At 45.7% G+C, this 27,487-nt stretch overlaps 1 protein-coding gene across 2 annotated transcripts in view; it reads right to left on the bottom strand.

Moving 5' to 3' along the window:
* Window positions 1-1,382: 1,382 nt before the first annotated feature.
* The window catches only part of SLC2A12 (solute carrier family 2 member 12), a 48,030-nt gene continuing 21,925 nt past the window's right edge, over window positions 1,383-27,487 (bottom strand). The window contains exons 3-6 of one of the 2 annotated variants that reach the window (XR_012644794.1): window positions 11,840-11,962; window positions 8,049-8,181; window positions 5,336-6,297; window positions 1,383-2,107 (exon numbers count right to left, since the gene is read on the bottom strand). Coding sequence is in view for 1 of the 2 variants with exons in the window: in XM_074988746.1 (XP_074844847.1) it covers window positions 6,198-6,297; window positions 8,049-8,181; window positions 11,840-11,962 (356 nt within the window). In the remaining variant the exon portion in view is untranslated. Of the gene's footprint in view, window positions 2,108-4,153; window positions 6,298-8,048; window positions 8,182-11,839; window positions 11,963-27,487 lie in introns of those variants that run through there. The other variant, XM_074988746.1, reaches the window with a different exon arrangement.

The raw sequence follows: 27,487 nt of genomic DNA, 5'->3' as shown, positions 1-27,487 counted from the left end.
CTGCAGTCAGGAGACCTGAGTTCAAGTTCCTGCTCTGTAGCTGAGCAGGTGATACTATATCAATGTGGGCTATTGGTTATAGGAGTAAGGAGGCTCTTTGTCTAGGGCTGTGTCCAGACTAGCCCCCAACTGTGAAGGGGGCATGGTAATTAGGGTGTTGGGAGATTACTAATGAAGTGCTGGGGTGCATATGCAGCGCTTCATTAGGCTAAATCTCCCCCTGCAGCAACTCTGAAGTGTGAAACTTTGAAGAGCTGGTTTGCTTGTAGCCACGTGTCAGCCACAGGTACTTTGAAGTGCCTGCACTCCTTCGAAGTCCCCTTTGCTCTTCACGCTTTGAAGTTGTGGCGGGGGTAGATTTAGTCTCGACATGCTGAATATGCACTGCAGCATTTCACTGGTAATCTCCCAACACCTTAATTACCATGCCCCCTTTGAAGTTGGGGGCTAGTCTAGACACAGCCTAGGTGTTTAATTCCGGGCAGGTTCACAGGTCCAAATCCCAAGTGCAGATAGTTGTCTCACTCCAACTTGTCCCTCAGGCACCTAAGGCCTACGTCAGTAGATGTTAGTATTGAAACACCTTGGCTGGCTCAGGGCCTTAGCCTCACCCATTTCCTCTGCATTTTGCTGCTGGCCAGGTTAGACATCTTCTGCTCTCCTGCTGGCTTCTGAGCCTTTTTCTGAGGCACATGACTCTGCAATGTCTAGGGTGCCTGGATAGCCACAGCATGGCAGAAGATCTAGGAGTTAGTTGCAGGTATGGGAGGTGCTGCAGCACCCCTTGGCTTGAAGTGGTGTCTGTTATACACAAGGTTTGCCGTTTAGTTCAATGGTTCTCAGCGCACCAACTAGACACATTGTTCCAATTTCTCTGGTCTTAGGTGTCAGTCCCCCTTGTGAATCTAGCCCTACATGACTTGCCCAAGGTCATACAGAGAACATGTGACAGAAGGACACAAACCTGGAGTTCCCTTGTACCAGTTTTTTCCCTGATTATTGAACCAATTTGTTCATCTCCAAAAAATAACTTCTAGGTACAGTTTTTGACGACTGACTTCTAAAATGATTTATGTAAAATGTGTCATTAAAGAATTGCATGATGGTATAATGTTTGTAATGGATTTAGTTTGCAGGTGCTGCATCACTCACTTCCAGGTTCAGTGGGTGTGAAGAGCGCAGCAGTGCTGCTTTCATGTTGGGATTAATGAAGGGACAATGAGCAATAAATATGATGGGTTTCTGAAGACAAAATTATATAAAATCCGGGTTGTGATCCTTCAGTACTTACCTGCTGGAGGAGAGTTTGGGGTACTCAACTGCAAAAGATGGCCTTGCTTCTTTTGGATCAAATCGTAAAACAACTGGCTGCCGTAAGTGAAGAATTTCGGGGTTTTTATTAACATTCATATGAGGCAAAAATCATAACTGACTTGGATATTAGTAGTTACTTGGAGTGAAAGCTGCCTTAGCGAGCGTGAATGAAGGATAATGAAATACAGCAACACAGCTAGATGGGGGAAGGCATAGAGTGGGCTGCTGCAGTCACCCATGTTAGTTTTATTTAATATATTAATCAAAGGTCTAGATGAGAGAACAAAATGTGTGATAGTTAAATTTCCAAACAACTGCAAATTGGGAAGTTAAGATGGAAATAACAAAAGTCCACACAGAATTCATGCTTAAAAAAATCTCACGTCAGAGTTGCTGATCACATATTTGAGACTAGATAATACTTAGTTCTACCATATGTTCAGGGGTCCGAACTAGATGACCTCTCAAGGTCCTTTCCTAACCTATAAGTCTATCCAAGGAGTCTAATTGTGGAAGAACTTTGTGACAAAATGGCCTAATGTGATGAATCATGGGAGATGGTCTACACAAACTGGGTATCATCCCACAAATTTGGGTTCAATGTGAAAATAGTAATTCATTGTCCTCATCCAGCCAGCCTTTCAGAGCAAGACAGATTAAACGACAATGCAGTTTTTCCACCTCTACTTCAATGCAGACTGCAGTCAGAGTGAAACAAAGGCACATGGCGTAGAGTCCACAGCTTGGGAGCAACATCTGCAGGACTTGGCTTTGCACGATGCCATGTGGCCACCTAAGGGTAGAAGGACAAGGTTGAAATAGATGAGTACGATGGGGAACATTGCAGCGTTCAGCTTACAGATGAACACTGCACTACCTAGCAAGAGGAAGGCATACAGGAAGAAGAGCATGACAGCCTTTGCCCTCCACTACCTCAGAAGTAGCTGTTTGAAGAATTGCGTGTGTTCATGGTAGAATATACTTGTTAGTTTTACATTAATAAACGATGCGTAAACATATATGTAGCTAAATATTTGATGACTTCATATTTTTTGCAATATGTAATTCATACTTATTGGGCCCTTCCCTCCCATTAGCCTTAGGCCCCTCATAACCTTAGTCTGGCCCTGTCTGGAAGGGGAGGGACTATCAGGGAGATGGCAAGAGGACTGAGTCATGAGAAAAAGTAGGCTGCAGTAGGACTGGAGTCACATTTGGCAGTGGATTCCAAGGGCTGAGAGACTGCTACCCCATCCTGAGCCAAGAAAGGGTCTGCTCAATGGGGAGTAACTCTTTTACAGTGCCAAAAAGGAGAAAACTGAGTGCATATGGAAGCCCAGAGAACAGCCTCATATAAGCAAGAGAACACTGTTGCATTACATTTTGCCCAAGCTTGTTTTTTTTTTTAAATTTGAACTAATGTCTGAGAGTCTGGAGAGTTTTTAACACATAAACAAATTAAAAAAAAAACCCATAAAAACCTAGATTCTTTATTATCCAAGTGGTGAGAAACACAAAGTAACCACATGGCTTAAAGAGTACACTGTAAACTTTAATATTCTTTCTGTCTCAATAGTCCACGGTGGAGAATGTAATATAAGGAAGAACAGTAGTATTTTAAATTTATTAATTGGCTAATTCTGCCTTTAGGGAAGAAAAAATCAGGTTGAATTATAGTATGGTCAACCCTAAGTTTATGTCTACACTATTGCAGAATGTAGCTCTAAAGTATGCAATTTTAGCTATCTGAATAACATAGCTGGAGTTGATAAACCTCAGGTCAAGTTACTGCAGGGTCTATACCATGGGAGGAGTGAGGTTGACAGGAGAGTTCCTCCCCTTGACCTAATTTTTGTCTTCTCATCAGGGGAGAGAACAGGGCTCAGCTAGAGAGCAATCTGTGGTTGATTTGGTGGGTCTTCATGAGACCCACTAAATCAACAGTTGGTGGATCCAGGGCTGTTCCTAGGGGAATGCAGGGCCTGGGGCAAGCACCCTGCTGCACGCCTCATCCCTATCCTGTGTCTGACCTGCCCCACTCCCACTCCACTCCTTCCCCAAACCCCCCGCCCCCGGTCCACCCCCTTGCCCAAAGGCCCCTCCTCCAGTAATGCAAGCCAAGGAATTGCTGGACAGCAGCACACGTTGGGCCTCCCCTGCACTCACCACAGTGGCAGGAGTGGATGCAACAAGGCAGTCTGCTCAGCTCCACCGAGCAGCCCTTTCCCAGCCGTCTTCCCTGCCGTGGTGGGAAGTGGAGCGCGGAGGCCTGGGCGATGGGGTGAAGTGGGGCAGGCTGCCGTGTCACTCCAGCTCCTACCACTATGGTGAGTGGGGGTGGGGCAACCGGGGCTGCTGCCCCTGTGCCAACCCTGCCCCCGCCCCAGGTAGTCTCTCTGACCATCCTGGCCTCCATGGATCCTGGCAATAGGATGTTTGAGGCAGCTGCCATAGGGCTCCCTAAAATGCAGGTCTTGGGATAGCTGCTCCAAACCAGCCTATGGATGGGACAGCTCTGGCGAGATCGCTCTCAGAGCACCAATCCCAGCTGTAGTGCAGATGTAGCCTGAAGAGTTTGAAAATCATGAGTCTGAACACAAAATTTCCTGAGCCTTTGGAAAGGTGAAATAATTGTGGGTTGTGGTCTGCTTTGTGGCTTTCGCACACACCCTCCCTTGCCATCTTCCAAATTTGCCTAACAATTGCAGGTTGAAAATGCAAATGTAAATGCACATGTGTGCACGTCCTACTCTCCAGGATTGCACCCTCCTCTGGCCCTCCCCACTCCTTGGCTTTTCACTGCCACTCAGCTGCCCCTCCCCCACACCCACTTCCTCCCCCTAGGCTCCAGCAGCTGCATCCTGGCTCAGCCCTGCAGGTGAGGTTCCTACCTCTATTAACTCCTCCTCCCTGCACTGTTGTGCTTTTGAAGGGAGGGGGGACTTTTCAGACATGCCTGCTGAGGTCAACAGAAGGCATGGGACCCCCTTCCTGTGCTGTGCTCTGCCCCACCCAGGGCACACAGCAATATCTCTGTAATGCCAGCAGTGACTATGGCTCTCATCAGAAGACAGAATTTCAGATGACTTAGGCAAAATTCCTCTTCTGACTGATCAGAATTCAGCCTAAAATTGACACATGGTCATGTGGTTATTGACATCATCAGCATCAGGAGAAAAAAATGGCCAACCACCACCTCTTACCAGTCTCTGGAGCAATGATCTAAAGGATTTGGTGGAAGCTCCAGAGCCTGTGTCCTTTAAAATAAGGAAAGCTCTGAAATAGACCATGATACTAAAACTCCTGTGTTGGCAGCAGGATGAACTACAACTGCTACTTCTGGTATAGAAAGGGTGGATAGGGCTTTGATGTCAATTCTCTGGGAGACCAGGGTGTAGACCTCCATAACATGCAGGACATGGTAAAGTTGGTGTTCAGTAGGCTCACATCCAGAGGTAGCTAAATTCCTAATAGCTGCTAGAAAAATGTATCTTTGACTATTCTCTAGCTTTTCTATGGGATTCAATCTTAATATCTAACTCTTTAGCAGATGCACTCCTTGAATCCTTGATGGAAAGCTTAATTGCTTTAGAATCCATATCCTGAGTAGGCCTGTAGTTTTATCAGATGGGGAGGAAAATTATGGTTCCTCTTGTACAACAAAAAATCTGTTTTTACAATGAGAAGAGAGTTCTTAATGCACCATCACAGTTCTTGCCTAAAGTTGCACACAAATAGCAACTGAAGGCATCATTTCTAATTCTTTGAGTAAATCCTGCTCAAGAGGAGAAGAGACTCCATTGTGGGGCTGTGGTAAGCCATTAGGATTTCCCTAAAATAACCACTTGAACCATCAGTTTGGGTTATTTATTTGTCTTCTAAGAGCTTGCTCCACCAGAACACTAATGATCTTCTAGGCAAAGAAAGTGGAAATTTCTCCACTTGAGCTGTGCAAGGTAACCACCATGGCCACTCCATATACTTGTGTTAGGTATCAGAGGCTGTATTTGGCAGTACCTACCGCATGACATTTCTAAGCACTACACCATGTAAGAAGGCACTGGAAATAGTAATTTGTGTCTGGCTGATTTGCTTGTTCAAGTTCCGCCTTTTGCAGGTATCAACTCAGATAGCTTCCCAAGTCTAGAAGTTCATCATGTAGCTTTAATTGTTAGTGCTGCTGTTTTAAAACTTAATCTGGCCTATTGCTCAGCAAAGCAATTGAGTCTCAGCTAGCTAGTGCCTAGTGTGGGGCAAGCAGTGATTGCTCAGAGAAGATCATTTGCATGTTCCTGACCAAGGCTCTGGAATAACATAGGCAGATGGTGGAATCCAATATACATTCACAAAAGACCTTCTGTATGCTGGGCCAAGAGTGCAGAGAGAGTCATGTAGACCTCCAGCAAGGCCCGACGTGAATAATAAAGCTAATAACTACCCTGAATAGCTTTTTCCTTTTCTATATTAAGAGGCTTCCAGTCTATGTGACCCATGCTGTGACACAAAGTGATCTTAGAGTCAACTCTAACTATCCCTGTCTCCAGTTTCTAAGAGGCAATATGGATCTCTTTCTGAGGGTCCCCACATGTTAAAGAAGTTAGGAGTGTGGCTATCCCTGTGTTAAGTGTTATAACTGTTTTATTTCAATACCCAGTCACCTCCCATATATCAGCAGTGAGTTAATTCAGAGGTGAGGAATGTTGGCTTTACCTATTTTAAGACATTCTAATAAACTTTAAACTACCGAAATCGTAATGTTTTTCCTTTCAGTGGCAATATAAAGCTACTAAAGAACAGAGTAAAGACTAAGTGTTGTGCAGTAGTGTTAGTATTGCAGAACAGTTTTGAGCATTAGTTCTCTTGGACAAATATCCTTCTCAAGTCTAGTAGAACTGCTCCTGATGATCTCTCTTGGGAAGGTCTATTGGCACTAGTTGCTCTCTATGTCGGCCCAACCGAAAAATGGAGTTCTTTGCATACTTTCTGAAAGAGAAGAAACATTTAGCAGTCAATCAAATGAGCAAAGTTTACAGCATTTTCTTCTTGTAACTATTTCTACCTCCTTGGCCAGTTCAGTGACACAGAAATAAGCTTGTCACATAATGCACAATCACTTGGGCTGTGTCTACACTTGGCCAAAATTTTGAAAGGGTCATGCTAATGGCCAAATTGGAGAATACTAATGAGGTGCTGAAATGAATATCCAATAATGTGTCACATCCACCCTGTCTGAATAGACCTTGTCAGCTCTGGCCCTCCCCTTTATTGAGACTTCCTCTTTAAACCCTCCCCTGGAACCTCCAGCCCCACTCATGCATCTGATGAAATGGGTCTTTGCCCACAAAAGCTTATGCTCCAAAATATCTGTTAGTCTATAAGGTGCCACAGGACTTCTTGTTGTTTTTGAAGATACACACTAACATGGCTACCTCTCTGATACTTGTCGTTAAATACTGTTCAGCTTATCATGTAAAATACTGAGTGCTGAGTAATATAAGGAACAAAGATTACCAAAATGCATTGACTGGAGTGTTGGTATCTCACTCGGTCAGCTCAAGTTTTGATACAGAATTTTGAAAACTTAATTTTTGTCCATGTTATTATTTTTAATTACTTCGCTGTGTATTCAGTTCCCTGGATGTCTTTGGAGCGTTGGAGACAAAGATATGGTCCCATGTTACCTCACTTATCCACTAGGTGGCACTTTTTGCTTAACGTTTTTTCCTTTTACTTTGGCATTAGATCTACACGGGACAGATACTTTGCTATGCGATGTGAGACCAATACTTGCATATTGCTTCCTTTCATTTTGTAATAATTCTTTATCTTTCTGCAGTTTGTATAATAATACAGCAGAAAGGTGAGAGCAAAGGAGACTGAGTCCTTAAATGTTGTCCAATGTATTCTCAAATTGGTAGTCAGCAACTACCCTATTATATTCTAAAGGAGTTCATTGATTTCTAAGGTCAGAAGGGGCCTTGTGACAGCTAGTGTCTCTAGTGGTTAATAACTTTCACTGTCAAATCTCTTGTGCCACAATGAGAATTGCAAGTTCCCTGCTAGATATGTAATCACATAAGACCTCTGCTTATGCATTATTGAAGGGAGCAGATGGATGGTTAGACTGGGCCAGGCAGAAGGAAAAAAGTGCCAATGCCATTCTCATTCCCCTGTAGCCACCTAAGTCCACTATTGCTACGCTAGAGTTTACCCTGTTCAACTGAGTGGGACCTACATAGATTTCCTGGGGAGGAAGGAAGGGCTTTTTTGATGAGATTTCCCCAACAAATCTGCAGACCTGAGCAATTCTGGAAGGTCTTCCAGATCAGGATTTCTGTGTGCTTATCAAAACTCATCTCAAATTATGACGCTTGTGACAGCCTTCCCAACATTAAAGGACAAATTCACTAGTGCACTTGGCCTCTTTTGTTCTGATACAAAGCAACTGGGTCGTGCCAGGGAATGTGACCTCTAGATACTTTTACTGATTTCTTATTCCTCACGCTGAAGTTGATAGTGGGAGACTGTGAATCCTCTTCTGGGGCCTCATCCTTCACCACTGAAATAAATAGGAGGGAAGGTTTGCCACTGACTTCAGTGACTGACAGATCACATCCTTGAGGAGTTTGAGTTTGCAAGCAAACCCAGACTAACTTTCTGTTTATTAATCTGGCAGTAAAAGGCCACATGTTAATCGGGAGTATGGCGGGGCTACAAATACACTAGATACTTACTGTTTAGCTAGTTCCATGGATATTTGCTCTAAAGAGCATCCTTTTGTCTCTGGTATAAACCCAATGATGAAAGCCAGTGATGCTAGGCTCATTATTGTGTAAATGAAATACACCCAGGGCAGACCAATTAGGTCTATAAAAGAAAAAGCAATATGCTTTGTTAGTATTGCAAGCGGACATTTAGAGACTCTCACTGAAGTCAGGGTTGCCTGCACTGAGCCCTCTTTATCTGTAAGTAACTACTGTGCCAAAGAACACTTGTGTTTATAATTGTGCCTTGTGCAGGGATGCTGGAACTGTTTGTACAGTGGAGGTGCTGGAAGCCATTGAACCAAACTATAAGCCAGTATATAATGGAAGGAAACCACTTCCAGCGAGGCGGGGGGTGGCAACATTTCCAGCACTCCTAAACTGAGCCTTGTGCAAACAAACTGGGAAACCACAAACAGAATTCAGCCCATGGCTCTTCTGGCTTGACTTTTAGCTGGTATACCTGATTAAAACTCAGTGCAGGTCTGAATGGCCACAGGCTCTTTGAAATTCCTCCAACCTGTGTTTTTGATGTGAACACTTTACAAAGCATATATATATATATGTTTCAAACAGGTGTAGCTGCTTCTAACTAAGCCTTTTGTGCTGGCACTTTCCAGCAGTTTCATTGCTGACAGTCTATTTTGTGCCAGTAATGGATCAAAGAGTTAACTCCTGTTGGTTCCAGTGAATGGACAGGTTTGGAAAATATATTTGAAACAATAGAGAATACCAGAGATCAGAATCACAATCTCCTAGTATCTATCAATTTGTGTCATGAGCTGAAAGTTACAGCTAATGCGCTGGGCTGTATTGTGTGCTCCAATATTCAAGTACAGCTGTGGCTTGCGTCAATGGAATCTGAATGCACCTCCAGTCTTTCGACTAAAGATTAACAGTCATGTTTTGCTTGCCTCTGTAAATCAGAGTAACTCTACTTTTGCTAGTCATTTTTTGTGAGTTTACATTCATTTAACTGAACAGAATTTGGCTTATTATTTCTCTTGAGTTTTAACCAAGGAAATGCAGAGCAGAGCTGATTGAAATTGCTGACATTGGGAAAATCGTTTTAATTTCAAATGGTCTAAAACTGAAAAATGTCTAAACTTCTGATGAAATAAAGTTCTGGAAATAAACTGTTTCCAGCTGATCAAATCATTTTCAATTGACTTACTTCTTGTTTGTTACATTATAATTTATAAACAAAGTCTTTTTCTTTTTCAGACCAAAAAAACATAACATTTAGGCCCCTCCATCAGCTTGTCCAAAGCCCTTGAAGCCAGCATCAGTCTCCCATAAATTATGCGCCATGCTTCCTTGGCAATGGCAGGAGTGAGAAGCGGAGCCAGCAGAGGCCACAGGGGGAGGCTGATTGCACTGTGCCTGTTATGAAATTTCTTGCCCCTACCTAGTGCTTAGAGCAGAAGCTGAGGCATCTGGAGATGAACTCTTTTTCTAGTACTTCATTGGTTCTACTTAAGCTGAAGTCCATAAATGGCATACCAAGATTGAGAGGGGCTTTCAAAGCACACTGGCAGCAAAACAGAGTTAGCCAAGGCCTGTTTTTCAGACACAGGTTTTAAGTGCTTGTGAGGCCTGGCTCTCTCTCAGCCTTAGTTGCCCCATCTGTGAAATAGGTTTAACAACAATACCTGTCTCACAGAGCTGTTGGGAGAATGAACTAAAACTTAACTGGCTGATCCCCATTAGCAATATATGGCAAACTTGCTCCTGCAGCATGCTGGTTTCTGAGACCTACAGCTCAGAAAGCAGGAAGGGAAGCTGGAGGCCCATCAGTGGTGGGCAGACTCTGAACCTCAGATCATCACAGACCTAGGGAAGTAGGTGGAAGAGAATCCAACAGCCCACGGAGAATGTGAGCACCCTTTTGCTATCCCAGCTGAACACTTTTTTCCTTCCTTCCTGCTCCCCTGAGTACATAGCTTGGGAATATCTCAGTATTTATTAATTTGAGCACAATATGCAAAACCCTGACAAGTAACCGTACAGCAATCAGGCCAAGGCAGCTCTATGTGGCAATTGTATCAATGCAGCCTCCCCGGGAGCTGCTTCTCCCCAACCCTGGACTGGCTGACTCCACTCACAGCTGGCCTGCAAGCACTCTGCCTGCACAGGCTGGACTTGCAGCCTGAACCAGCCCCTACAAGGAGAGTGCTTACCTTGCCAGTGAGTGGCAATGCCTGGACTGGCTGGCTGCAAACATGCTGCCAGCTGGAGGGGCCGAGCTCCCAGCCTGAACCTGCCCCCAAAAGGAGGGTGTTTACCATGCCAGAGAAAGCAGTGGCTGGACAGGTAGCCCCATTCACAGCTGGGCTGCAAATATGCTGCGGGCTAGAGGGGGCTGAGCTCCCAGCCTGAATCTGCCCCACAGATCTTAGTTCCTTAAACAAAAAGGGAGGGGGGAGCCCTCCTAATGTCTCCCAGTCCTCAGACACGTGAAGAGTGCACAGTGTGGCACTGCAGCGGCAATCTAAAGGGCCATGGGCTGTAGTTGCCACCGCAGTAAGGGTAGTGGCCATGGGCGTCAGTTCTGCTTGAATCCCCAGTCCCCAGGACAGCTGCCCTTTTTAACTCTGCTCCCTGTTTGTGGGCCTGGTGAGGTATCAAATGAAAGCCCAGTGATACAGTGGTCTTTAGTATCATTGTGCAATGTATGTGTAACACCCACAGACTGGGGTTGCTAGCCCCAGGGATAGAACCTGCAAGCATAGGGTCTAAAGCCCTGCACTTCACCACATGAGCTAAAGGCCAGCTGGCACTCAAGCTGAGACTTCACTCACCCCAGATGAGGGCTCAGTACCTGTGGGTACTACCTATGTATGAATGTTATTGGAGGAATTATGGATCTTTAATGATATTAAGCTTTAAAATCTGTAACCAAAGGAAGAAATGAGCTTTCTTCCAGACAAGAGGGAGAATAATTATTCCCCTTGTTCTGATGTTTCTGATCTTGATGATGTCAGAGATTTTGGACAGTTCATTTTGTGGTGGAGGTAAACAGAAGAAGCAAATTAACAGGAGGATGTGAAATCAGCATAGGTAGACCCTGGAATCTAAGCCCCAGGCATTCAACCTGACTAGTGAAAAGGACAAACTTTGAGGACTATAAGGAGATATTTTGGTTGTCTATCACTGAAGGGACAAAGCGGTCGCGTGCTCTTTGTAACTATGAAAGGTGGATTCACGAACTGTGGGTTGGTGACACTTGAGAAGGATTGTAGCCTGTTAAGTTTGCCTACAGAAAGTGTGATAATACTTTTATTTGCGATCATTTTCTGTGTATTATCTCTGCTTTGTATCACTTAAATAGCTGTTCTTGCTTTACAAACTTCTTGTCTCTTTTTTTGTAAGCACATACCAGTGCTCTTAAGTAGAGTGTGAATTCTTGGTTAAATCAAGCAAGTTAGTGCGTATGTGGTCTCTTTTCAGCCAGCAGACTGGGCCACTTCTGTGAGTGTCCTGACATGGTCTACATGCTGCAGAGAGATGCTCCTGGAGCATTCATGAACTGAAGTGCACCAAGGGTTAACCTGCAAGTTAGGACTGGCAGAGTCCTCAGGAACATGTGGGGTTGACTAACCACCTGGAGTGGCAGGGAGCTATTACTCAGTTTAACATCATCAACAGTTCCCTTTTATGATGAGGCTGAGGACTAATAAGTGACATACAATGCTGGGGACGCACCCTGTAAAAGCATCACAATGCCCAGTAATGGGAAAGAAGAAACAAAGACTTCATACCCGTTATAGTCAAAAATGTCAAGGAGATGAGGAGATTTATACCCCAGTTCATGCTAGAGGTTAAAGCCATGGCTCGTCCTCTGATCCCAGCAGGGAAAATTTCACTCAGCACCAGCCAAGTCACTGAAAAAAAGGGAGAAAATACATTGTTCTTGGAATGAAATCTGGGTGCCTGAAATTAGGTCAATAAATAAATAAACCCAGCATCAGACATCTGAATGAGTCACCTGATTTTGTTTTGTGGTACTGAACACCAGCAGCTCCTACTGGACCAAGTCTTGAAATACTGGCTTCAACTCCAAGTTGTGTGTGGTACCTTAGTCATGGGACTCACATTCAGTCAATAAAACACCTGTCAACTGCTGTACTATAGAGTATATGGCCAGGCAACCCATGACTAGACCAATGTTTTCCCGGATACGTATGGAAGGTGAGGTGACTGTACTCTCCCTGCATGTGAAAGAGGGAACTGACTAAACAGCTCTGAGACTATGTGTTAACAGAAGAGGAGGCAACAAAACAGAGTACCCAGCAGTTTGTGACTAGCACTGCCTATATTATGAGTACCTGCCAAAAATACAGCAAATTTGCTATTCCAGCTGTACAGCCTCTCCACATAAAGCTTTAGTTCCTCTTGAGATTAAGGTAGATATGATTAATATACTTTGATTCTTATGAGTCTCTAACCTTGTCTTATACTGTATCACTCTAATATCCATGTACACATAAGGCCAAATACTGACTTAATTTACATAGTGATTTTAATTAGATTTCACAAGTGCAACTGACAACAGAAGCCCCAGTCTTTGGCTGTGCTGTGGCTGCTTTATGCTGCATACTACCCATGCAAAGTGATCCAAAAACGGGTGAAACCAGACATAGGAGAACCCTAGCTTCTAGTAGGTGGACCATCCTGTGGGGAAAACTGACTTAGCAGCTCCTATGCCCACCTGTCCCCAGTACGAATACTAAGCTTTTCCTATACCCTGACAATCCGTTGTCATAACAGATCCTTCTGGTCATTGGCAGGCCAAGCACAACTTAGATTGACAAGCTGATGGTGGTTAACTTATGCAGGAGGAGTGGACAACATCAGGAGAGCACACAGGTTGGGCATAGGCATCTTCAGGTCTTTGGTCACAGCCTTGACTCTGGACCAGAAATGGGCCCTTAATGATTTTCTTTCTGTAGAACACTAACTGCTTGTTTCCTGTACACTTTCACTAAAACCACTGACAATTACCATTTTAAAATAGAACTTCACCAATTTTTTCTGCTGGCTGCAAGTGGTTAGATTTAGTTTCCAGGAGAAGAAAACTATAAACCACTTATATTTTCTTACTAGCCCTTCCCCTAATTTGAACAGTAATAAATGAATGATTCTTGGCTTTTGCACCTTCTGGAATTATTACCACGTTTTTCCTTTTGCTAAGAAGCAGCACTTGCAGCAGGCAAAAAGGGGGCGGTATTTTCTTCTTGGGATCATAACTAGGTGTTGTCTTATGTTCATCACAATAATTAAAACTGAGAGCTGGGAATCTAGTCCCCATGTGAGGCTCTGAAAATCTAACCTGCCCATCTCTAAAGCCACTGCAGAATAACTGACTGCTCCATTGGCACTCACTTCAGCAGATATGTTCAACACCACAACAATAATCCCAAACCTCAGTGCTGGGTCAGAAAAGAAAGCCTTCTCCCACACCACATACAGCACTCACACAGCATACGTCTAGACGGGACTGTGGTTGCCTCCTCATTTGGGTGGTGTGTGCATGCAGCAGAGAGCACAAAGCTGTGGTTTTTTTCAGCTTGCATGTGAGCCAAGGAAATGCTGAGGAGGGAGGTTAAGAATGGGGTTGCATCAGCACTCAAGCTGAAGGCATAATTTCCAGCCGGGGGCAGACATATCTGCTAGCTTTGATTGAGCTGCCATGTGAAAAATAACAGTACAACTGCGGTGGTGCAGGCAGGGAAGGGAACTAGCTGTTGTGGTACAGTCTCGGCCAAGTCCCTACTGACTTACTTGGATGGTTAGTCCATTACATCACCTGTGCTGCCATGGCTAAGTTGTTACTTTTTGAGCACTAGCATGGTCAAAGCTAGAACATGTACCTGAGGTGGGAATGGCACCTAGCTTGAGTGTGTTGATGCAACCTAATAACGAGCCTCTGTGCTGAGGGCTAGGCCCTGTGCCTGCTGAAGTCAAAGGGTTTTCAATGAGGCCCTAAGGGAAAATATGCCCCAGAGCCCTGTGTTTTTTCTCACTTACACTCAAGTGTGAAAAGCAATAAAACAAACAACCAAAAAAGGTGCACTGGAGCAGGGCATGGTAAAAAGGAATATCATTGAAGAACTAAATGTCTTTAAGTGTCGTCCTCCATACAGAAATGAAGCACTCGACTAAGGAGGCCCCTTTCTGACCACAACTCGGCTAGTCAGCAGGGTGTCTGCACAGCAGTGCTTTCAGTGAGAAAATGGGTTGCTTATCCATTTAGTTCCCTGCTTGTGTTTTCGTTCCCTGCACGCGTGTTGTGCAGAATTAGGCCTGATGGATTCAAAAAGCAGAGTACTTGAAAAAATTTGGGGTTTTAACAGCATAAACTGTGAGGCGAGATTAGGTGGATTTGCAGCTTAGAGATGAAAGAGGTAGAGGTATGCAAGACTGAAAGGAATGGAATGGACTGTTAGCAATGGGAGAGCCAAACTGCAGAAAAGGAGATTATCCCATAAACAATGTAGGCAAAATATCTCAAGGCGAAAAGAGGGCTTAGAATATATAACAGACTTCCAAAGTCAAGGAGAGAAATAAGAAGGAAAACAAAAAAATAAGAAACAATTCTGAAACTGAGAAGAGAAGGAACAAATCAGAGGGTACTGGTAATGACTGAAGTTTTCTCTGAGGATGTACTCTCCTTAGGTCTTTCTCCAGCGGGACTCCTGTCTCTGAATATTTCCAAAGAACCAGAAGATCAAGTATTTTGCAATGAAGGACAGCTCCACATTTTGCTAAACAACCTGGACCCAGATGTTGCTTTGTTTACTCTCAGAAATAGTATGCTATTTCACAGGCATTTCCATTGATTTCAATGGGACTTCTTGCAGAGTATGATACAGGTTGAACCTCTCTAGTCTGGCACCCTCCGGACGTGACTAGTCCCCAACAAGAGAATTTGCTTGACTACGGGAGGTCAATATTGTCTAGCAGCAGTGCCATCACTTCCATTGCTTACTGGGCTCTTAGAAGACATTTAGGGGTAAATTACAGGTAAATAACAGCACAGAACACTGAGAGCCAGGACTGGTGGCTGTAAATGAACTTTATGAGACCATGGGAAACTTAGCCACACCCACACGAAGTGGTCATCTGGCTAACAAAAATCATGCTGAATAATGGATGTTGCTGGATGAGAGAGTTCCAGATTAGAGAGGTTCAACCTGTACTGGCCTTTGGAGTACATCTAATGGTGTCTCAATCGAAAACGCAGCTCTGTGACTCTAAGGTGTTATCAACATGAGGAGATATACTGGTTTTATACCTCTTCAGTTATGCCACTTTAAATCTCTGTGGAGACACTCTTATTCCACAACAGGTGATTCTTCTGGTTTAGGTTATGCTGCTTTCAAAGAGTGAGTCACAATTCCTTCCCTGGTTTGCTTTTATTTTCCCCTTGGAACAAAATCAGTTGCTACCCATATTAGTAGCACTTTACTTCTACCCATTCCTTCTTCTCCAGTTGCTCCTCCACCAGCTAAATGGAGGGAAAAGGAAGACACAGCTGCTCATGGAGTCTGCTCTCTTGCCCACTTCTACAAATCAGTGGTGCTGGTAGCCCATGCAGAAGAACAAGGAGTAACATTTTTCCCCTTATTCTCTTGCATGGGAGAAGTGATAATCTTGACATAATTTATTCTGATTTCTAGAACCGTTTATTTCTGAGACAGATAAATTAAGCATGCTGCGGAAAAGCACACTTGTAAATGGTGTGGGGAGGTTACAGCCATGCTGTGGCCCTCATTAACATTACCCCTGACAGTGTTCTGACACTGACTGAAGTGAATAGAATCATCCTCTGAATGTGACCTTTGCTAATACTTCAGCAGCAGCTCCTGAAAGGACAGCAAAGATTGCTGGAAGTACGCTGAACCCTACAAACAAAAATTGCAGAAGCTAGGAATGTTTGAACGGTAAAGGAGGAAGAGTTAGAGGCAGTTTGTTTTATTCCATCAGGTAAGATACTTAAGATGCATAAATAATAGGATGAAATTCTACAACCTGTCTTATTTAAGATTCAGATGAAACAATCATTAGGGACCCTCCAGGCCTTAAAAGTTATGTAATGAACACAATCCTCCTTTTTGGCTCTATCCCATAATATGAGAAGAGTGACCACTTACAATTAATAGTCTGTAAATATGGAACAAATGAAATTATATATTAATTTGCCTGAAATCAATCAGCAGAATTCAGAGCTGTAGAAGCACGTCAAGTCAAATAATGTGACTAGATTTGAAAACGGGGCTGTATTTAATTGCCATTTGTAAAACTAGCTAGCTAAGCCAAGGGTAATCAAATCTCATGCTTTGGTGCATAGCCCCATTCTTTGGCTTTTCCCAGGTACCTCATTTTACAGTTTTCTAGGTACATTTAGGTCTCTTATTTCTGTTTTCCTCACACAAAACAGGCATTAGCTACAGCTGGAAGCCACAGACCAGAACTGATGGACCTGTGATTTGGTCTGGTGCAGCAAATCTTAAATTAATTTTTTTTTCTTCTGCCATGATAAATTCTTTGGGCCAAACCCCTGAAGTCACGCGTGGGAGATACACAGGACTGTGATAGTGTTCAAGTCCTTAAAAACAGTGTGTGCCCAAACCAGGCATATCAATGATATGGAGATAAACTGAGAAATAATATAAGCCCCCTGCCTCTCCTGAAGGAACCCTTTCCTTCCTCACTCTTCCTTCAGTCTGTTCCTCTAATTTCTGTTAGAATACAGAAGTCTTGTGGCACCTTATAGACTAACAGATATTTTGGAGCATAAGCTTTTGTGGGCAAAGACCCTCTTCATCAGATGCACGAGTGGGGGGGGGGGGTTTCAGGGCGGTATTTAAAGAGTGGGGTCCCAGTTAGAGGGAGGGCCAGAGCTGAAAAGGTTTATTCAGCAAGGTGGAAATGGCCCAGTATCAACAGCACTTATCAAAAGAGGAAAAAACAAGTCCAAGTCCAAAATCAGTCATGTACAGAAGCCTGTGGGGAACACTTCAATCTCCATGGACACTCAGTAGCAGATTTAAGGGTGACAGTCCTGAAACAAAGAAATTTCAGAAATCCAATGGAAAGAGAAATCTCTGAGCTGCAATTTATTTGCAAATTTGACTCCATTAACCAAAGATTAAATAGAGACTGGGAGCGGCTCGCAGCTTACAAAAACAGCTTCTCTGTCCTGGGTGTTATCATCTCCCCATTAGACTTTGACAATGGGCCACATCCCCCTGTCTGATCTAACTTGTTTTTTCATCTTTTGATACATACTACTGATACTGGGCCATTTCCACCTTGCTGAATAGACCTTGTCAGCTCTGGCCCTCCCCCTTACTGGGACCCCACTCTTTAAATACCCCTCTGAAACAACCCCCCCACTCATGCATCTGATGAAGAGGGTCTTTGCCCATGAAATCTTATGCTCCAAAATATCTGTTAGTCTATAAGGTGCCACAAGACTTCTTGCTGTTCTCGAAGCTACAGACTAACATGGCTACCTCTCGGATACTTGTTAGAATGCAGTAGTTAAGCATTCCTGTCACAACCCATGGTCTCACTTCTGTGTTCTAGACACTTGGCACGAATTGCTGCTACCCTAGTATCTCTGGGAAGCAATGAATTTTTTCAAACGTACTCAGAATGGCACGCAAGCTGATTTTCACTGGCACACAAGATGGGAGCTCAGCCCCTCCATTCCTCCCCCATGTAGACAGGAGCTTACCTGTGAATTAGCAAAAGACCAGCTAATGATACCAGCCATCATGTAAACAGTAAAGCTCTGCATCTTCACTTATTTCTTCATGAAGTTATTGTAAGTAGGACTATTAGTGACTTTAAAAAGCATCACCAGCACTCAGACCGTACGTAGAGGTCGAAAGGTTTCAGCACTTGTCCCCGGAAAGGTTGCTGACCCCTAATCTAGACCAATAGGTTACTCTGAACATGGCCAGTACCAGATGCTTCAGAAGAAATTGTAAGTATCCACACAGCAGAGAGATATGGAGTAATTTGCCTCCAGCAGGTTTCACCCTAATCTCTTAGGCTGTGTCTATGCTTGCATTCCTCTTTCGAAAGAAGTATGCAAATGAGGAAAATCAAAAATGCAAACGAGCCACAGATTTGCATATCTGACACTTCATTTGCATATTCTTATTTTGAAATAGCTTCTTTCGAAAGAAGAAAACCAGTGTAGACACTGCTCTTTCGAAAGTAAATCCCATCTTCGAAAGAATCCTTCTTCTCATAAAAAAGAGGGAAGTAGGATTCTTTCAAAGATGGGGTTTACTTTCGAAAGAGCAGTATCTACACTTGTTTTCTTCTTTTGAAAGAAGCTATTTCAAAATAAGAACATGCAAATGAAGTGTCAGATATGCAAATTTGTAACTCATTTGCATACCTCTTTCGAGAGAGGAATGCAAGTGTAGACACAGCTTTATAGAGACTGGTTTAAACCCCGAAGTATCAGGTAAAGGCTCTCTCTGTAACCTTTCTTTGTTTTATTCTCTATTTCTTTTTTTGGTTTTGACCACATCAGCATTCATACTGCCCCATCAACAAACAGCCCATTTGGCAGCAGGCTAGCACACAAGAATGTAAAAATAAGCTTTGAAGGGAAACTTTGATTGCCTATAGTAAGTCTCATACTGTAGCTTAAGAAATACCTTTCTTATTAAAAGAAGAAATATGTATTCCTACTTGTGGGTGTTTGTTCAGAACACTGAATCTAGAATAATCCTGGGAGGCATTTGCACAGGAATGGCCATAAAAGCCAGAGACTTTAATTAATAAACCAGTTGTGCACAAACTATTTGGGATTATTGTCTATTTCATGCCAACAAAGTATGGCGAGAAAAAAATACACAATGTGGGTGGGTGAATGCACTTGCTTTTCCAGTTCAGAAGAATTCTACTCCTGAGAGAATCACAGGCCAATGCAGTGGTGTATTTTGTCTTTGTCTAGAAGAGAAATGTATCAGACAGGTAGCCTTGTTGTCTGTAGCTTCGAGAACAAGAAGTCTTGTGGCCCCTTATAGACCAAAATATCCAGAAGAGAAATGATTACTGATTGAGTCACATGAACAGGGCCAGTTCTAGTCTTGATGCTTTTAAACAGAGTGTGTATTCCTTCCACAGGAAAAAAGTATGAAGGTTTACAATGTTTCATTTCCATGAAGTGAGGTTGCTCAGGGCTTGTCTGTTCTTGTTTTCTGAGTATCTCCCTTTGAGATTTGATTCAACAATTCCCACTGAAGGCAAAGTTTGTAGAGTTGGACCTCATATGGGCAATACTGCATTTTTCTAGTTATTTTTTTAAAAATCCCACCAGCGCAGCACATAGTCACATGTAATGAGTTAGATCTGTCTAACAGGTGCACAGGTGTAGATCTAGACCAACACTATGAAATACTTTAGAGCATAAAGTCCCAATCTCTTAGACATCACTATGTGGGTTGGTTTCAGTGGAACTACTCTCATGTTTCAAATTTAAGCTCATCCATGTGTACAGGATCAAGGTCTCATACAGGACAATGCAGCAGCAGCAGGCTTCAGCAACGGACATGGGTCACCAAAATACTCCTGACATTTGCTTCCTTAAAAAAACATGCTCCCATGAACTTTCTGCTTTGGATAAGCTATACACTTGTTTCTTTAAAAATAATACTTCTTTTTGGTATCAAGCTCCTTGTCACTTTATAACACCTAAGCTACGTCTACACGTGTACGCTACATCGAAATAGCTTATAATAGCTATAATAATAATAAGCTAATATTACTAATAATAATATAATACTAATAAGCTATTTCGATGAATAGCTTCTACACGTCCTCCAGGGCTGGTGCCGTCAACGTTCAACATCGACATTGGGCAGCACCACATCAAAGTAGGCGCTGCAGGGGAGCGTCTACACGCCAAAGTGGCCCATATCAAAATAAGGGTGCCAGGAGCAGCTGCAGACAGGGTCACAGGGCAGACTAGCACTTCCGGGGCAACAGCTAGCCGCTTCCTTAAAGGGCCCCTCCCAGACACACTCAGCCTGCACAGCACGCGGTCTGCAGAGCCACAGGCACGCACACCCGTCGAAGCAGTATGGACCCCCAGCAGCAGCAGCAGCAGCAGCAGCAGCAGCAGCAGCACCAGCCAGAGGCCCCCACACCCGCCCCTGCAGAACCAGTGGCTGCCCTGCTCAATGCTATGCAGGAGGCAGCTGACCACCTTTTATTTGCAGAAGAGGAGCTGCCCCCAGAGGAGGAGGAAGCAGCCCCAGACCTTGCTGCCCTCCAACCCCCCCCCCCCACCCCCACTGCACATGCTGCCGGCTGTGGAGCTACCCCACAAGCACCAACTGGTGGGAGCGGCTGGTGCTCGGCGAGTGGGACAATGACCACTGGCTCCAGAATTTTCGCATGAGCCGGCAGACATTCCTGCAGCTCTGCCAGTGGCTCACCCCTGCCTTACGGCACCAGGACACCTCCATGCGGTGTGCCCTCAGCATCGAGAAACGGGTTGGCATCGCTGTCTGGAAGCTGGCCACTCCAGACAGCTACAGATCTGTGGGGCAGCAGTTTGGTGTGGGCAAGGCCACCATCGGGGCTGCCCTCATGGAGGTAAGAGGACCCGGGGGGGGTGCCTGGGGGCGAGGGCAGCCCTGGGGTGGAGGGCAGTCCTGGGGGAGGGAGGCCTGGGGTGGAGGGCAGCCCTGGGGTGGAGGGAGCCCTGGGGGGAGGGAGCCCTGGGGTGGAGGGCCAGACACACCCTGCACACCCCTCACTGGTGCTCTCCCATGTCCTTCCCCTGCAGGTTGTCCACGCCATCAATGCCCTGCTCCTCCACAGGCTCGTGAGACTTGGGTACCCGGATGCCACCATCACAGGGTTTGCCAGCCTGGGCTTCCCAAATTGCTTTGGGGCTCTGGATGGGACCCATATCCCCATCCGTGCTCCGGAGCACAGCGGAGGACGCTTCCTGGTCAGGAAGGGCTACCATTCTGTGGTCCTCCAGGCCTTGGTGGACAGCCGGGGCCGCTTCCTGGACATTTATGTTGGCTGGCCTGGCAGCACCCACGATGCCCGGGTGTTCAGGAATTCGGGCCTGTGCCGCCGGCTGGAGGCAGGGACCTACATCCCCCAGCGGGAGATCCCTGTGGGGGACACCATGCCCCTCTGCGTTGTCGCAGAAGCGGCGTACCCCGTCCGGCCCTGGGTCATGCACCCTTACACGGGCCATGTCACAGCCAGCCAGAAGCGCTTCAACACGCGCTTGAACCACGTGCGCCAGGTGGTCTAGCGCACTTTTGGCTGCCGCAAAGAGCGCTGGAGGCGTCTCCTCACCCACCTTGATGCGGGCCCCACCAACATCCCCCAGGGTGTGGGCACGTGCAATGCACTCCACAACCTGGTGGAGAGCAAGGGGGAGGCATTCTTCCAGGGCTGGGCTGTGGAGGCTGGCAGGGCTGACGTGCAGCCACCCGCTGCCCCCAGTTGCCAGGTGGACCCCGAGGGGATCCAGGTCCGGGAGGCCCTGCGGGCCCATTTCGACCAGGCCGCGGGGTGAACGCTGGCAGGCCCCCCACTGCACCCCCCCAACCTCCACAACACTCCCTGCCCCCACGCCCACACCACAGAGCACCCAAGAGCACACCCCCGCCTTTTCTTGCAAGTAAAAATGGACCTGTTGTTTTTGAAACCAAAAACTGGTGATTTCTCTTATTATTAATACTACAAATATATATAGAGAGAGCAGAACAAAAGGGGGGAACTATTTACATGGGGGGGCAGGTACCATATAAAGGAACAGGGGTGTAACACAAACTATACACACAAAAATATGATGGGGGATATGTACAAAGGGGGAGAGGGGGCCACGTCCTGGGCCCCGCACCCCTCTACTGTCTGGTGCCAGGGGTTGGCAGGCGCGACCCTCGCCTCAGCCTGAGCCCTGGCCGAGGCTGGGTGGGGGCCGGTTGAACCGGCAAGTATGGCCGGCGGGTGTCAGCAGGCCCCAGGTCCCCCTCGGCAGAAGGCCCCAGGGTGGCGGACGGCGGTGGGACGGTGGTCGGAGCGGCGGGTGGAGCGGTGGGCAGGGCGGGCAGAGCGGCGGGCGGCGCGGCATGGGGGTCAGGTATTCCGCTATGCACTCGAATGTGCGTATGAAGGCCCCCCATGCCTCCTGGCACCAGGCCAGTGCTCGTTCCTGGAGCTCCAGCTGCCGCTCCTCCACCCGCAGGCGCCGCTCCGACACCTCCAGCTGACGCCGGAGGGTCGCGAGCAGCTGGGGGGTCCGTCACTGTCCTCTGGTGGTGGCTCCGCCGTCGGCCCCGTTCTGGGGCTGGTCGGTGCTTTGCCGAGGGGCTGGCCTGCAGCGATGGCCCTGGTGGGCTCTCCGGGACCACGGAGACCTCACTGGCGCTCTCCGGGCCCTCGGATGGTGTAGCTGCGGAACACAAGGGAGGGAAGAAGAGTGGAGACAGCCGTTAGTGTGGGCCCCGAGCCGTGGCCCTTGTCCCCCAACCCCTCTGCTGCTGGTTCCCCATCCCCATCCCTGGGAGATGCTGCTGATGATGATGGGTGTCCCCCCCCTCCCCCCCCAGGGGACCCTAGGTTCCGCTCCCCCCATCCCCAGGGATGGGGCATGGCGCTGTCCTGCTGGGGGACAGGGACTGATGCACTCTTCTGAGGGACATGCCACTACTGTCCTTGGGGCCATGGTCATCCCGGCATGTGGAGGGCCCTGGTCATGTCTCTTGTCCCCGCCCCTTAACCCCGGGGGTGTGCACCGGGGGGGTACATACCTGATGGTCCGCTCCCATGGTCGGGGGACACCCTCTGGGCGGACGCCCTGCTGGAGCTCCGGGATAGCATGGTGATGTGGAGCCCCCCGTCACTGGAGGAGGATTCCCCCTCCTCCTCCGGCATCCCAGGCGTGGGCTCCTGTGGGGGCCCCTGGGGTGTGGGGCTTGCCTCCAGGGCAGACTCTGCCTCTGGGGCCTGCCGGGGCTAGTCGGCCGAGGTGTCAAGAGTGGCCAGCAGGGAGGAGGTGTACTGGGGGCCCAGGATGGACCTGAGCTCCCTGTAAAAGGGGCAAGTGGCGGGGGCGGCCCCAGATCGGATGGCCGCATCCTGGGCCCGGGCGTAACCCTGCCGCAGCTCCTTGACCTTACTCCTGACGTGGTCAGGAGTGTGGGCAGGGTGACCCTGGGCAGCCAGGCCCTCAGCCAGCCGAGCGAACGCATCCACTTTCCGCTTCTTGCTCCCCATTGCCTGGAGCACCTCCTCCTCGCCCCAGAGCCCCAGCAGGTCCCGGATCTCGGCCTCCATCCAGGAGGGGCCCCACTGCCTATTCCCAGGCTGGCTGCCAGCCTGGGAGCCCTGGTTCCCCTTGGGGGGGGTGCCCTGGGGGCGCTTCGGGGGCTGCCGGGTGGCCATCGCAGTGGGGGTGGTGGCTTGGGGCTGCAGGGAGGCGTGCAGGCTGGCCATGTGTCAATGCTGCCACCTGCACGCGCTCTCAGCTTCCTGCACAGGAACACAGGGGGCAGGGAGCTTTAAGGGGCCACTGCACATGGTGACCATAGAGCTCAGGGGCTGGAGAGAGCGTCACTCAACCCCTCAGCTGATGGCCGCCATGGCGGACCCCACTCTTTCGATGTTGCGGGATGCGGATCGGCTACACGTGCCCTACTTTGACATTCAACGTCGAAGTAGGGTGCTATTCCCATCTCCTGATGGGATAGCGACTTCGCCGTCTTGCCATCTTACGTCGATTTCAACTTCGAAATAGCGCCCGCCACGTGTAGACGTGGCAGGCACTATTTTGAAGTTGGTGTGGCTACTTCGAAGTAGCTGGCACGTGTAAACATGGCTCTAATGTGACAAGGAGCTTGATACCAAAAAAGATATTTTTAACAAAATTACCATTCTGCATTTTTATATTTTTGTAAAGTAACAAGTTTATCTTTGCAGGTGAAATCAAGGAGTGTGCTTGCATTTGGGCTCCTGTTGAATAAAAATTGCTATGGGCCTTTGTATTAAGTCGCCACATGATCAAGGGAGTTCTGAAATTTCATATTCCCAAGCATGGAAACTGGACTGCGTTGAATTTAACACACTGTCTTTAAACTTCTTCACAGAATTCACTGGCACAGTCACCATCTACAGAGTTGCTCCAGTGAATGTAAAGTGAGACTAATGTAAAACCTTTACTGTGATAACCAAAGGCCACTCTTTACTACATATTTGAATGTAACATTTGACCCACACTACACAAAGGGAAAATATTAAATTTAAACATTCAGTAATTAATAGTGGCCCTTTATTAGACTATAAAAGGTTCTATATTCTCATTTATGTGCTGCCTTGCAGAGGAAATGTTACTGTTACATAAAAATAAAATGTTAGACTGGACTGTTATTACAACAATATATATACGGATGAGATGATCGGCATGCATTTGTAAAATGCATTCAACATGAGTTTGGGTCAGTGGCACTATTGTTACCACTAACTAACATTCATTGTATATATGTAGTATTTTACCTCTTTAAAACGCTTTACACATGTTAACTACAGAGGTCCTAGTGCTCTCAGCCACTGCCTAGCATCTTGTCCAGCTTCATTTTACGCAACCTCCCACTTCGCACAGTAGAACTACATGGGTTCCGCTTCTCAGTACTGCTCTGTGGCAGAGTGGTATGGAACTGGGTTTGCACCTACCAGAGGTCCTGCTTATGCAAGGTTCTGAAGTACATGCTTAGCTTTAAGCACAAGTAGTTCCACTAAAGTCAATGGGCTTATGTAAAAGTTTAAACACATGATTAGGTACCCTGATGAACTGGGGTCAGAACACCTAACATTTTCACATCAAGTTTTAGTCCACTGTAGTGAAGGTCTTTTATAACAATAGGCAACTGGTCTGAATCCTTGTCAGTTCTCTTCTCACAAAGCCAAGTTCTTCCGCTTTGTTCAATGTGTGCAATCGATGGATTCTGGGACGTCACAGGGGTATATTAGTGAGAGCAGAACTGGGTTTATGCTCTCCTCATTCACCTTTTTAGTTTGAAGGTTGCTAAGGGCTTGACCCTTGGGGCACCAATCACTTCAGCATGATCTAGCAAAGCACTTCATCGCAGGTTTAAGTTGAAGCACTTGAGTGGGCCCTGGGAACCTACTGTGAGTGACTAGTCTTGTGCTAAAAGCTAGGCACACGCTTAAGTGATTTGCTGAACTGGGCCATTTGACTCCGCACCTTGCAGAATTGAACTCTAATTAGACTAAGAGAAAATTCTGGAATTTCAACATCTTTTGAAAAAATTATTTCAGTACGGATGCATAGATTCAGTAAATGTCTTTCTTGCTATAAAATATACAATATTCAGTTATTACACCACCAGGGCTGAGATTAATATATTTTAAGATCAGTTGAGAAACCTGACACTGTTGTGTGATATTTATAATTTGTCTTCAGGCTACCCTGTGGAAATTCAGACTAGCTGGCACTTTATTCGCATCAAGTATTCTATGACAATTCAAACTGAATGCTGGCAGATGGCTGATGTTCAATTCAGAGCAAGTATTTTCTCTTGCGTTTTGGCATGTATTCTCATTACACAGCGGACATGATATTAAATGAAGACTATGAAGCATTATTTGAATAGCACACAAACAATGAATTGGATAAGTTCTATCTGCACCAAATTCAACATAACATCAGTGTAGCAGAGCAGAACCAACTCTCAAGTGACTGCTGACCATGAATCTTTTTTTAAAAGAAATATAACCCTAAAATATGCCATTTTTTATTTCGTTTGAACCGGGTGCAAAGGTTTGTATACTGTAAACTGACTACACACACTTTTCAGGTTTGAGCATTCTGGCTCCAGTCCAGCAAAGCACTTAAGCACATGACTAACTTTAAGCACTTTGCTTATTTTGCAGTCATGTAAACTGAGTACATTTTATTTGTGTGAACTGTAAGGCAAGATCATGAAGTTTATAAAATTTATGAAGTCACAAATACAATGCTTGAAAGAAATGTTGTATAAAGGAACACTGTAGCATGAATAAGTGTTAACATTAAATTTCTGTGCACTATAAACAAATATAGTAAATTAATGTCTCATAAAAGCTTGAAATGTTACTTTGTCTAGTGTGAGAGATATTGATGAGAGCTATATAACACTCATCTCCTACTAGTATCTGCCAATCTACTGTTAGGCCATCTGGCTTATACTATTTTGTAGAGGATTAACGTCCAACTAAAATAACTGGTGAGCGTAATAGGTTATGTTCAGAGGTGGGCAAAATATTAAGGCTGGAACTTTTTTTTACTGAAAAATACAGATCTGAGTTGTCTGAAACATTTTGTAACTTAATGTCAAATTTCCAGAATTGTTTCTCCGATGGAGAAAAAACCTTTAAAATCAAAACATTTCATTTTGACATTTTTGAAACATTTTTCAATTTTTCATTCAAAATGACTTGCTTTGAATTTTACTTGTTTTATTTTAAAAAATGTTTGTCCCTTGCAAAGACAAAGTAGAATATTTAATTTGATCCAAACAATCAATTTTCAGCTTTGCACAGCTTTCATGAAGTTGAAAGAGATGCTGCATTCTCACTCACTTATCTTCTCTATCAGATTTTCCAGTTTCTTGAAGAAGATGAGCTATCCCAATTTAAAATTTGGTCTAAGTTGGTTTCTGCAGCCATACATTTGGTGTGGGGGACTTGATCATATATCTGAGAATGGACTCTCATCTTTGGCATCACATCAGTGGTCAATCAGAGCCAGAAGTGAAACTGGCTGTTTTGTTCCATTTTGAATGGGTACGAAGGGTATGTCTACACTAGAGTATTTTGTTGACACAATGCACCCTTGGAGCATCCAGATTGCCAAGGCATTCTGTTGACAGTAAGTCGACAGAACGCAGCACTTTTGTCGATGGCCATGTGCCACTCCCCATGAAGAATAATGCCTCTGTTGACAGAATGCTGATCTGGACATTCTGGGAGGCCCTCTGTCAATAGACAGGGCTTCTGGGACTTGGGAAGCCCTGTCTGCTATGCTTCCAGTTGGCCGTTTTGTTGAGATAGTGGTTGGGCAATCTGGGCAATCCACTTTGCAGTGTGGCCATGATCTGTTGACAGAAGTTTTGTCTGAAGATATCTTCTGACAAAAACTTCTGTCGACAGATCACTCTAATCTAGACATAGACCAAGTGTCTAAAGGGAACGTGGCAAAGAAATGTAGCAAACCAGTTATTTAGAATATCTAGTGCTTTCTAAGTCTTTAACCTATGTAATATGTAAATCTAATGTTTACAGATGTGTGAAATGCACTGGGCCAATACCGTCCCAGGTGTAACTCTGATGACTTCAGTGGGATTACTGCA

This window comes from Carettochelys insculpta, chromosome 3 (genome assembly GCF_033958435.1).
Source record: "Carettochelys insculpta isolate YL-2023 chromosome 3, ASM3395843v1, whole genome shotgun sequence".
NCBI classification, from domain to species: Eukaryota; Metazoa; Chordata; order Testudines; family Carettochelyidae; genus Carettochelys; species Carettochelys insculpta.
Note: the sequence above shows the minus strand (reverse complement) of the source record. Positions and strands in the feature narration are given on the sequence as shown.